This window comes from Podarcis tiliguerta, assembly GCF_965153285.1.
Source record: "Podarcis tiliguerta genome assembly, chromosome: 9".
Taxonomy (NCBI): Eukaryota; Metazoa; Chordata; class Lepidosauria; order Squamata; family Lacertidae; genus Podarcis; species Podarcis tiliguerta.
The window spans coordinates 34,324,209-34,336,667 of NC_139542.1; the positions used below are offsets into that span (position 1 = coordinate 34,324,209).

The 12,459-nt window shown below is 40.5% G+C and overlaps 1 protein-coding gene across 1 annotated transcript in view; it reads left to right on the forward strand.

The window, feature by feature from the left end:
• Positions 1 to 12,459, forward strand: part of NAA15 (N-alpha-acetyltransferase 15, NatA auxiliary subunit) — a 31,542-nt gene that overhangs the window by 14,645 nt on the left and 4,438 nt on the right. The window contains exons 7-17 of the mRNA XM_083457258.1: positions 214 to 333; positions 2,633 to 2,728; positions 3,471 to 3,577; positions 4,824 to 4,896; positions 5,629 to 5,798; positions 6,877 to 7,029; positions 7,720 to 7,848; positions 8,655 to 8,868; positions 9,770 to 9,963; positions 10,934 to 11,042; positions 12,244 to 12,342. Of these exons, the coding sequence (XP_083313384.1) occupies positions 214 to 333; positions 2,633 to 2,728; positions 3,471 to 3,577; positions 4,824 to 4,896; positions 5,629 to 5,798; positions 6,877 to 7,029; positions 7,720 to 7,848; positions 8,655 to 8,868; positions 9,770 to 9,963; positions 10,934 to 11,042; positions 12,244 to 12,342 (1,464 nt within the window). The remainder of the gene's footprint in view (positions 1 to 213; positions 334 to 2,632; positions 2,729 to 3,470; positions 3,578 to 4,823; positions 4,897 to 5,628; positions 5,799 to 6,876; positions 7,030 to 7,719; positions 7,849 to 8,654; positions 8,869 to 9,769; positions 9,964 to 10,933; positions 11,043 to 12,243; positions 12,343 to 12,459) is intronic.

Here is a 12,459-nt window from a genome sequence, read left to right on the forward strand (position 1 = left end):
CATATGATCTGTAGTAGCTTCAGACAAGTAAATCCCTTGCCTGTGGCAGTATATAGGCTTTGCTTGATAGAAAAGGGCTCTACACAAGTAGGAAATGTTGAAGGTTAGCTCCATGATACTTAGAAAAACATTGTTTCATTGGCACAATATATATAAATATGTATATATTAAATACCCTCTCACGATTGATTTATAACTCTGCATTTTTAACAGGCGAACTTCTGTTACAACTCTGCAGGCTGGAAGAAGCCACTGAGATATATAGAGGATTGCAAGAAAGAAATCCTGAAAACTGGGCTTATTACAAAGGTTTAGAAAAGGCACTCAAACCAGGTAACGATATAGCTTGCACCAAGTTTGGTGCGAACCTGTAAATAACAAAGCCCTTATTTGATTTTTGTATGTGATAGGAGCATATATTTTGTCATAATCCTCAGTTACTTTTCACAGCAAGCTGAATTGCGGTGAATTTACTTTCCTTTTTGAAGAAAACCTGTGTATGATGGCTGAGAAGTGCTCTGTGTGTAAGTGTACACACAAATTAGTGATGGGAGACGAATTCATTTTATGTAGGCTATGCTTCAAGAATTGCAGTGTATTTTGAATTTCAGTAAAAGTGAGTTAATGTACATTTCTTTCTTTATCCATTTATGTCTCACTTTTCTAAGAAGTTCATAGTAGTATAAAACTGAGGTCAACACAACTTTTTCAACATTGCATATTTGAGTTCTTCAGGTGTGATCAGGTTGGTTCTTGTGTATGTTGATGATGAGGGGAACACTTGGAACAATTCAGTCTATGCACAATGTGATGATTGTATTCATAGAATTGTAGAGTTGGAAGGGACTATGAGGGTCATCCAGTCCAACCCCCTGCAATGCAGGAATCTCTTGCCCAGCGTGGGGCTAGAACCCATGACCTTGAGATTAAGAGTCTCATGTTTTACCAACTGAGCTATCCCAGACTCAAAATCCACCACTGCTTTTTAAGCTCATAGATTTGTCATTCTTTGGAAGGGGGTATTCATATGCTGGTGTGTTATGAATTTAAGATCTTTTTCTAAAATTTGCAGTAGCTAGTAGATAGTGGAGGGCAGAGTGACTGGAGCGGATGGTGAACAAGACAGTTCTGCACTTGCTCTCCATCTTGCCCACCCTCCAATCTTGGTAATCAGGAAGGTTTACCTGCTTTACCCTCAAGCATGCCATTGCTGAATGCCAACTCAGTCAAGACGAGGAGTCAGTTGTTACTGGCCCCCTTGTGCAAGAATAGATCAATCACGCTTGTGCCACTGAAACCTGGTTGGATGAAGTAGTGGGGTGTAAATTACTTTTCCCAGATATATTCTCTAGGTTTCAAGACACCAGTGTACGCTTGAGGGACAGCAAGGTTGTTTGATCCTTAATGATTTGCTCCCCTGCTCAGGTACCCTATTGAGCAGGTAGCCAGGATAAAGTTTCTGCAGCTGGTGTTGGGAACTCGAAACATGGCCACTACCAAACACTCTTCCTGCTTCAGCTCTGAGTGTAGTATAAAGGACCCCAAGGCTGATTATTTTCAGAGACTTTAGCATTCACACTGAAGATACATCATTAGGAGGTAGCTCAGGATTTGATGGCCTCCATGACAACTTTGGGCCTCTTTCAATTGTATTTGGACCAGCACACATGGCAAGACACATAGTGGACTGGTTTTCTTTATTGGACTGGGAAAGGGTGATCTGTGGGGTACGGCTTTTGTCTGGATCCCTGCCCATCCTGGCTGTTGAACTCTTGACAGAATGGACCTGTCCATGTGGGCCTTGGAGGTTGTGAATGCCTCCTTGAGGGATGCAATTGTCTCTGCTGCCCTTAAAGCGGGACTTGTTGAGAAGCCTAATTTAGATCTTTTGGCCTGAGAGATCATTGTATTCTTTGGCAAGGCGGCAGAGCAAGTGGTGATGGAATAACTCCAGTCAGAGTTCAACGGTCAGGATGGAAGATCCTATTCAGATCATTTCCAGTCAAACTTCAGGCTTGGTTTTGGAACAGAAGCAGTCTTTTCCCATTGGAAATGTAGGGAGCAAGTGTGATCCTATCAGTTCTTTTGGAACTCCTAAGCACCTTTCAATACCATGCATGTGGATGGACGCTGTTTGTGTCAAGGGACATTATTCCTCAGAATAAGGTTGCACTGTTAATGTACTGTTGATGTACCATTTGTGTCAGAGGAATAACTTGAAGGCAGCACAACCCACAATCCCTGCATGATGGCATGCAAGCCAAAAATTATTTTGGTTTCTTCTTTTCAGTATGCCATCTGTCACTTGTACAATATGTAGTAATGGCTGCCAACTTGGACTGCTTTGAAGGGGGGTTAAGACAAATTCATGTGAGAATGCCCCCCCCCCCCCATACTCTCATGCAGTGTAGGAACCTGTTTTTTAAATATTGCAAGAGTGGTTTACAATTCGGCATGTGAAACCTGTGTAAAGGGGAAAAAATGCTACTACTCAAACACCAGGCGTATGAAAAGGGACGCTCTGGATTTTGTCCATGGAAGTTACCCAAGTGAATGTAGTTTCAGTTACGTTTGGAATCATGAAAATCATTGGCCACCTTAAATCCCAAATGACATGTTTTTGTTCTTTTAGCCAACATGTTAGAACGGTTCAAGATCTACGAAGAAGCCTGGACTAAGTACCCAAGGGGACTAGTTCCAAGAAGACTACCATTGAACTTTTTGTCCGGTGAGTTGCGTTTTGGCAATTAGGAGAATGAGTTGCAAGATTAGAGTGCTTATTTTTCTTGCTGCATCACCTTGTTATTAGCCACCTAGAAATTGCATCAAATTTTTGCTTTCTTTTAGCCAGCTTTAAACATTAGAAAGCATAGTTCCTAATTCCTGGTTACTTGAGCCAGAGCCTGAGCCAGCACTGCCATAAGTCAGGGTGATTTGATTATTTAATTTCTCCACCACTTAATATATTAAAAATATCTCTAAGCGGTGTACAAAAAAATGAAGCAACAACATATAACCCAAAGAAAATATTACAAAAATACGCGGTTACAAAATGTTTACATATAAAAATGTTACATTAATACAGAGTTACCAATATATAGAAATCAATGCCAGCTCATTTTCCTTCTTACACACCGTCCTTCTCGGCCTCTGGGTTCTCACCCAGGGCCTAGCATGATGGGAGTTGTAGTCCAAAACTTCTGGAGCATACCAGGTTGGAGAAGACTGATCTGTTGTTAGAGTCACAGGTGCTTCAATTGGGGCATTGTTGAAGTGATTGGCAGAGTTGTGTTCTGGTTCTCCACCCCATAAAAACGTAGAGGCAAAGAGGGAAGTCCATGCACTGCAGGAGATATTAAACTTCACCCTAATTTAGCCTAAAAGAGAGTGATTAATGTAGCACTTCATTTGACTTAAACTTTTTTTATTTGCCAGCATACAAAGTAACATTTGTGACATTTTTCTTGTAGGTGAAAAATTTACGGAATGTTTGGATAAATTTCTGAGGATGAATTTCAGCAAAGGCTGCCCACCGGTCTTCAATACTTTGAGATCACTATACAAAGATAAAGAAAAGGTCATTATAACATCTGTGTGCTTTGCTTTTTAATGTTCTTTTAGAAAAGTCCATCAGACACTAAGCATGTATCATTATGTTTTCTTATGCTGAACAGGCCTATCTGGAACCTTAAAAACTTCTGTAGAGATTCACAATAATGTCCTTTATGGATGTTAATTTTCATAGAACCAGGTTAAGGATGTAAATTTGTTGGGGATGGAAAAACTCTGGGTGAAGCAAGAACAGATACAACAATTTCGTTCCAGGATCCCTACAATATTCATGGGCTAAAATCTCTTTACTGCCAGTGTGTTTGCAGCTTCCCCAGAGGTCCCCGAATGCATTCCCAGTCTGAGATGTAATCAAGCAGTATATATGTGCATCTGAAATATGAGTACTTGTGAACTGACTGAGCCGCTATGTATAGGGAAGTAGAGTATGAGCTATAAAACAGACCTCTTACATGCTGAAACTTAAATGATGATTATGATGGGCTAGTTTCGCAAAGCTATATGTGTTTTGTAGGACTAGGTAATTTATTCTTGGATTACAAATTAGGCTTCTGTTGAGGGTCTGTGGTAAACTATTGATTAATGTCATACCTTGAAAAGTGCAGTGTAATGTTATATAAAGTAACTGCTGTTAACCTATTGGCTGCAGTTAAACCATTAAGTATTTTCTAGAATTAGGTTCAGGATCTGGAAGCTCCTTTGTCAAATATGGGGCCCTAGTTGTTAGCCTAGTGGCAAGAGAACGATTTAGAAGGATCTAGTCCACTTTGTGGGATGTTTGGCTGCAGCCTAGCCCATCACTTCTTGAGTAGGAAGTAAATCAACCCTCCTGTAAAAGTAGTTACTGACCAGACTCTTATGTGGACAGAACACTTCATTCTTCCAATTCTGATTTATACTTCTACAGTCATACCTCGGGTTGAAGTAGCTTTGAGATAAGTATTTTCGGGTTGCACGCTGCGGTGACCTGGAAGTAACGGAGCGCGTTACTTCCGGGTTTCACCGCTCGTGCATGCGCAGATGGTCAAAATGACGTCACGCGCATGCACAGAAGCGGCGGCACATGCAGACGTGCAGACATGGGTTGCGTTCGCTTCTGGAACGGGGCTGCGGAACAGATCCCGTTTGCATCCAGAGGTACCACTGTATTTATGAAGTAGGACTTCATGGAGATGGGTTTGACTCTGAATTTGCAGTCTGCTGAATTAAACTACTAATAGGTACTTCATTTATTTGTTGTCTTGTGTCTATAGGTGGCAATCATAGAAGAGCTAGTGGTAGGTTATGAAACCTCTCTGAAAAGTTGCAGATTATTTAACCCAAATGGTGAGTGCCACATGTTATATTATTATTCTGTAGCTAGGAATATGCTCCTCAAGAAAACGGTTGGGGTGGAGAATAGGCATCAAACAATCCATGTAGACTGGTTTTCACCTGTACCTCCCATACCTGTTCCTGCCCATAGTTTCCTCTATCACAGGCTTATCTAGTCTTAGGATCAATTGAACTCAGGGTGTGCCATAGCCGACAGCCTTGCATCATACGGGTATAGCCATATTTGGGCAGCCAAGCTCATTCTTCTCCATGCTTAGACGGCAGTGGCTTAAATGAAGGGTTGTATCACTCACATATACTCACATTCAGCACCCTTTCTCCATGCTGCCGTGGTGCAGCTGAGCCGTGGAGCTGCACCTGGTGACTTGGGCCTGCCCTTCATTCCTTTGTTAGAGCTGAAGCTTCAACACAGAGTCCTCAGCCCAGCTCACATTAAGATGTGAAGTGTACTTTGTAGAATACCTGGGTACTTTGTAGAACATCTCTAGTTAAGTTATATAACCTGATATGCGATACTCTTAAAGGGAAAAATGAGAGCATGAGCATGAAATGGAACAGTTTAAACCATCTGTATCTTAATAAGCTTCACAGACCAGTCCACCCCCTTTCTATATAATAGCTTCTCAACAGTCAGTAGCAAATAGCATGCCATTGGGTTTTTCCTTGTGCAGCTTACTATAAAATGGAAAGGGAAAAAAACCCTGTGAAATTTCCTCCAAATAGATGACGGTAAAGAAGAACCTCCAACGACTTTACTCTGGGTCCAGTACTACTTGGCACAACACTATGACAAAATTGGGCAGCCATCCATAGCTCTGGAATATATAAATGCTGCAATAGAAAGCACACCCACCTTGATAGAACTCTTCCTTGTGAAAGCTAAAATCTATAAGGTAATTCTTTTTATTATTGCAGCAGGCTTTTGCCACTTAGCACTACCCTTCTTGATTCTTTTTCATCCTTGTATTTGGAGAATGAACAGATGATTTGGCTGTTGGTCAGGGCTCATAAGAGCATAAAGAACCCTGCTGGATCAGCCCCAAAGCCTCTCTAGTCCAGTTCTAGTCCAACCTGATGCCTCTGGGAAGCCCACAAGCTGGACAATTGGGCAAAATTCCTCTCCTGATTCTGTTTCTCAGCACTTGAAAATCAGGGGCATGTTACCTCTGCTTCTGGAGGTAGTATATAATCATCATAGCAGTGTCTGGCACAGAACTTCAGTATCAGGATATCTGGGTTGTTCCCCCCCCCTTTTTTTTTTTTAAAAAATCCAGTCTCTGCTACCATCCGTACAGCTGCTGCTAGCACCAGTTGTTCTACTCATCATGGTTGTACAGAAGAACTTGGAAATGTGCCTGACAGGGATTGCAAGTCAGAAGAGAACTTGGCTGCTCTTTGTTATAGAGTGGGACTTCAGTGTATCATACAGCATGCTATCTTTCTATTACTCTTTTGCTCTATTGGCCAATGATACCCAGTCTCCTGGTACTTAAGCCATGCATTCAGATACCAGTTTTAGAGGATCTGGATGCATTTCTCAAAAAAAAAAAAAGGGGGGGGGGAGAGAAGGATAACTGGTTATTAAAAAAGAAAGGATGGCTTAGATGATCTAGACCAGGGTTTCCCAAACTTGGGTCTCCAGTTGTTGTTGGACTACAGTTCCCATCATCCCTGACCACTGGTCCTGCTAGCTAGGGATGGTGGGAGTTGTAGTCCAAAAATAGCTGGAGACCAAAGTTTGGGAAGCCCTGATCTCAACCAAGGGTAGCCTGTGTGGTGCCCTCCAGATGTTTTAGAATACAACTGCTGCCGCCTTCAGCCAGCATGGCTGGTTGTGCATGATAATGGTTGAAGTCCAGAGCATCTGGAGGACGCCATGTTGGCTAACCCTGATTTAACCCTGATTGAATTGAACCTGGCAAACTACAGTTTACTGCATTATCCAGCTTACTTTTGTCTTGTCTTCTCAAGCATGCTGGAAACATAAAAGAAGCTGCAAGATGGATGGATGAGGCTCAAGCTCTGGACACAGCGGACAGGTTTATTAACTCCAAATGTGCAAAGTACATGTTGAAAGCCAATTTGATAAAAGAAGCAGAAGAAATGTGTTCCAAATTTACAAGGGTTTGTTTGACTTACTCTACTTTTTAGCTTACTGTGCTCTTCGTAGGCCATTGCTTTGAACAGTACTGCATATTCAGTTATTAAAAAGAGTTTTAGGGGTTACGTGGATGCCAAAGCATAGAATAAAAGTATGTAAGTAAATCAGTGTCTGAATTGGGGGTAACTAGCCCCGTCCAGGTGGTTTAGACTGCAACTCCTGTCAGCCCAAGCTATCATGGCCAACAGTCAAGGCTGATGGGAGTTGTAGTTCACAGCATCCCGAGGTCACCACAGTTGACTACTCCTGGTCTGAAGGAAGCTGTTATTGTCATTGAAGTAAAGCATTTCAGTTTCTAGATGAGGTTTTCCCTTTTATGCACGTTGGCTTTCCTACCTGTCCCCCAGTCACAGCAACAAAGCAGTCAGCATGTATTAGAATGCCCCTTTTGACTTTTTTGCACATTCAAATTTTTGAAACTCACATTTGGACATAGTATTGATGTGCTGTTTCTTGTCTGTTGCACTTGTCTGCAATGTTGGCCTTACTATGTAAGCATGTTTTTCTTGCTGTAAGAAAAACAAAAGTTTTTTAGAAATAACTTTCAGAGTCAAAATATTGCATATCCTTCTTAGTTAACTGTATATGTATAAGCTGAATATTTGTAGCAGCTTGCCTTGTATTTATTTATTTTTTTCATTTTTCCTTTCTAGGAAGGGACTTCAGCAGTGGAAAACTTGAATGAAATGCAGTGCATGTGGTTCCAGACAGAATGTGCCCAAGCTTATAAAGCAATGAATAAATTTGGAGAAGCACTTAAAAAATGCCATGAAATTGAGAGAGTATGTACCTGATGACCAATTTAATATTTCTTAGTGGTCCGTTCTCAGGAATAAAGTCTGACGAATCTCTTAAGTGTATTGTTCTGAACCTCAAGAGTATCTAAACGTGGGCTGTGCTTTATCTCTCATTATACTGCTTAAGGCCATAATTTATAATGTGTTCAATTCAGACATAACACCAAAACATAGTTTGATGATGGAGAAGAATCTGTGGGACCGTACATTCCATTTCCCTATTCCCCTGTCACATTCAGGTTTCCTTCCCCATTTTTTTGGTTTCGCTAACCCTAGCTTACCATGGCATTTGAATTAGCAAAGTACGGTTACCACAGTTTGCAGACCCACTTCAAACCTTGTTTGGAATCAAAGACATCATTTAGATAGCATGGAAAACTACAGAAAAGAAGAGGAGAGCATGTGAGCCTATAGAGAATGTTCCTCATTTGCCAAACTGTTATTCGGAATTGCCTCTGATTTGACACTAGTTTTTGAAATATGTTCCAATGTAAGACTGCTGTATGCAGTGCTTGCATAATGCCATATCTAATTTGGCCTTCAGAGTTGCAAAGGTTCAGTCCTGGCTTGCTACGAGAAAGCCTTTTGAACTAAAGATACCAAGGACTGAATCATGACTTTCTGTCTGGTTGTTGTGCATGATTTATCACTGAATTATGGCCTCTTTATGCTAAATTTTGGGTTCTGCTCAATTGTGTTATCAGCGCTTCTGTTTATGGTTCTGAAGTTTAGTTTTGGAACTTTTCTCGTTGTACTTCCCATGCTTACTAAATAACATGATATTTTGTTAGCATTTTGTAGAAATCACAGATGACCAATTTGACTTCCACACATACTGTATGAGGAAAATCACGCTTCGATCATACGTGGACTTGTTGAAGCTAGAAGATGTACTTCGACAGCACCCATTTTATTTTAAGGCAGCAAGAATTGCCATAGAAATATACTTGAAGCTTCATGATAACCCTCTGACAGATGAGAACAAAGAGCATGAGGCTGACACAGGTAGAAGTTGCTTCTAGTATTTTATGGCTCATTTCTCACGCAATGTTAAACCACACTTTAAAATAAACTATGGTTTAACACACTCAAGCTCCTTGCTCCTTCCCTGCTCCTCACTGTGCCATGTGGGAAAGGAAACAAGCCAGAATCTGGCCGGTCATAATGCTTGTGGTTTGTTTGGAGGAACAAAGATTGGCCTTTGCACATGGTTTGTTGGAGAGAAACAAACCATGAGACCAAGTTTGCACATCGCAAAGCAGTCTTGTTTCCCAGCTTGTTTCCTTCACAGAGCAGTATAGCCAGGAGCAAATGAGGAGTAAAGGGCTTTTGCAAGTTGAATCATAGTTTATTCTAAACTATGCTTTTTGTATATACTGAGCCATATTGTCCTTTTGTGTCATTTCCATTGCCGTGAGACACAAAATTGGTGGGGGGAGTTGTGATGCTGTAAAAGGTGAATGCTGTGCTATGCTTGCTTGTTTTTTGTATTTTTTTAAATAAAATAAACCAGGTCAAAAATTTAAATATATAGTTTACAGTTTAAGGAGTTGCAGTGTTATATATTGGCCATCCAATAACTTTTTAAAAACATCCTAACTATACATTCACATGGACTTCATATTCTGAAAATGTACAAATTAAGGGTTCTGCTTATTTTCTTGATCTTCTGGGATAAGTTACAAAATGTATATTGTGGCAATCCAAGTAGTTCTGGGTGAGGCTGCATTATAGATAAGCCACTATGCCTTTTCTAATGGAAGTCATCCATGTTTGGGCCATGATTTGGAATTTGAGAAGACTTGTTTAGGAAATGGTATTAATAACCTGAGCTGCAAGAATCTAGGGTTTGTTATTTTTAAGGAATCGTTCTATTCATAATCAACAAAGTATTTTTTCTGTATAGCAAATATGTCAGATAAGGAGCTAAAGAAGCTACGTAATAAGCAGAGGAGGGCTCAGAAAAAGGCTCAGTTGGAGGAGGAGAAAAAGAACGCTGAAAAAGAGAAGCAGCAACGAAACCAGAAAAAGAAGAAAGATGACGACGATGAAGAAATTGGAGGACCAAAGGAAGAGCTTATTCCTGAAAAACTAGCAAAGGTATTGAAACTTGGGAATGTAAATTGTGTTTGAGCAACCATTTACACAGAACTATTTAAAAGGACTCCCACACAAAAGCATATCACTCTAAAAGTGACTCTTGCATGCTGACTCAATCACAAGTAGCAGCTTCTGTCAGGGCATTTTCACAGTTGTTGTTCTGTTGCACTGAAGAATGAAACCAGAAACAACTGAATCATTTGTGCTTCTTCAAGTGCTTTGAATATGAACCGCTTCTTGGGGCAGGGTGAGACTCGCTTTGACAAAACCCAAATCACTTTATTCAGCCCCTTCAACTGCGTTAGGGAGTTCCCAAAGGGAGCTGATGTTGGGCTGTGCATGGTGCGCTCCAAGCAGCAGGACTTCAAAGCTCCTTTCAAAGGGTATTGCAGGCAGCAGCTGTCAGCTGATTGGTGTTGTCTGTAAACTCCTTTTTGGCTCAGCTTTGACTTTACCTGCCTCATATATAGCATCATGTAAGTGGGCATGCCTCTGTGAAGATGAGTTTGAGGGCCAAATGTTGTGCTTTATCAGCATTTGAATTGGGTCCATATAAGGACACATACACCTGTTTTATCTGGGATGTATGAATGAAGGCCTTATATATTGCAAGGAACCCAGTATAGAGATAAAGCACATTTGCTCCACCTGTGTAGCCCAGACCTTAGTGACAGGGATATCTAGTACCAGGAGGCCAGATTTTGCTTAAAACCACAAGATTTGTATGCAATGCTTTACTTTTGCCTGTAGAAATGAATAGCAGCCACTTATAAGGGATATGGACTGTATTTGTTGCCAGGAATAAATCTGCTCCTTGCCTCTACTGACATTGGGCACTAAGAATGAAAGAGTTCTAGTTTCTTCATTGGTGTTTGTCAGAAAAAGCAGTGTTTCTGTCTGACAGTTGTTCTTCTGAAAAGTCCTCATGCAACTTTTTCCTGTTTTGTCACCCCAAAAAATGTATGTTTAGGTTGAAGCTCCTTTGGAGGAAGCTATTAAGTTTTTAACTCCGTTGAAGAACTTGGTGAAGAACAAAATAGAAACCCATCTTTTTGCCTTTGAAATTTACTTCAGGAAAGGTAAGTGGAAGGTAGAATGAAGTGGAAATACACCAGTGTACAAAATCAAGACTCATGCAGATGGAGTCTTCCTGTTTTCTTCCATACCAGACTTGGCCTTGAGATGGAGTGTTCAGACACCTTCCCCACTTGGGTATCAATTGTAATGAGTTGCCATTATTTTCTTAGGAGTTCTTTTTATAAACAAATAATCCTCTTGTAAATAAGTTGAGAACCCTGCACAAAAGGAAACCATGTTTCAGAAGATTACAAATTTTTTCTCTTGCAGAATTGTTTTATGCATTGTTTGTGATTGCCAAGAGCTTGAGGACTCCATTGGCCCTAAGGTGGTCTAGATCAACAAATTTTGATTGTCAGAACTGACAGTCTGGAAGAAATGTTGACGTCCGGTATTTAGATTACATTTTAACTCTCTCACTGCTTGGCATTTGGTATGCAAGCTAAAAGGCATTGCTACCTCTTGTAGTATGTCAGGTTTATGAGAAAAAAATAGTAATCTTTGTAAAACCAATAACCTTCCAGTATTAGCCATATAAATAAAAAAAAGAATAGCATAGTTAAAATATTTCACAAAGCTAAGTCTTGATCCAAAGGCCCTGTACACATGGGGACACCCAGCCAGATGGGTAGGGTATAAATAAATAATAATAATAATAATGGAACATCCCCCCCCCCACATAGCTTTCCAGTCCAGCAGCTTCTCACAGTCGCTAAACAAATGCCTTTGGGAAGCCTCCAAGCAGGAGGCTTGGAGCAACAGCAGTATTTGCATTATCAGACCCTGCTTATAATGGTCCCCCAACTTCTAGGAGAAGCCTTTAGAAGGCAGGAGTGCTGTGCTAGAAAAGCTTCAGCTCACTAGCAGAAATGTTTTCCATTTGCACGAGAGGCTCTTTAGGTCCAAGTCAGCTTATTTTGTTTCGTAGTTCCCAGAACTCACTGCATTTAAGTTGAATAAAACTTGTTATATTGGTATATAGGTTGCATGACCATGGCATACCCCTCTGCTGAAAATGTAGAACATATAAACATAATGACCTTCATCTCATTTATTCTAATCATTATAATTTCAAATGTAATTATCTTGATCATAACATCTAAAGTATAATGAGGCTTTCTGTTGTATTTATTTGCTGAGTCTAATTCCCTAGTACATTAGAACATCTTGTAATGTGGTGCCAATTTATTTTGTCTCCTGCAGAAAAATTCCTCCTTATGCTGCAGTCTGTGAAGAGAGCATTTGCTATTGACCCTAGTCATCCATGGCTCCATGAGTGTATGATTCACCTCTTCAGCAGTGGTATGAACCTAGCAATCGTAATTCCAGACACTATTATAGTCAGTCATACCTTACACCTGATAAGGACTATGAGCAGTTTACTCAAATACAAACAGCAAAATTCATTGTATTTTCTTA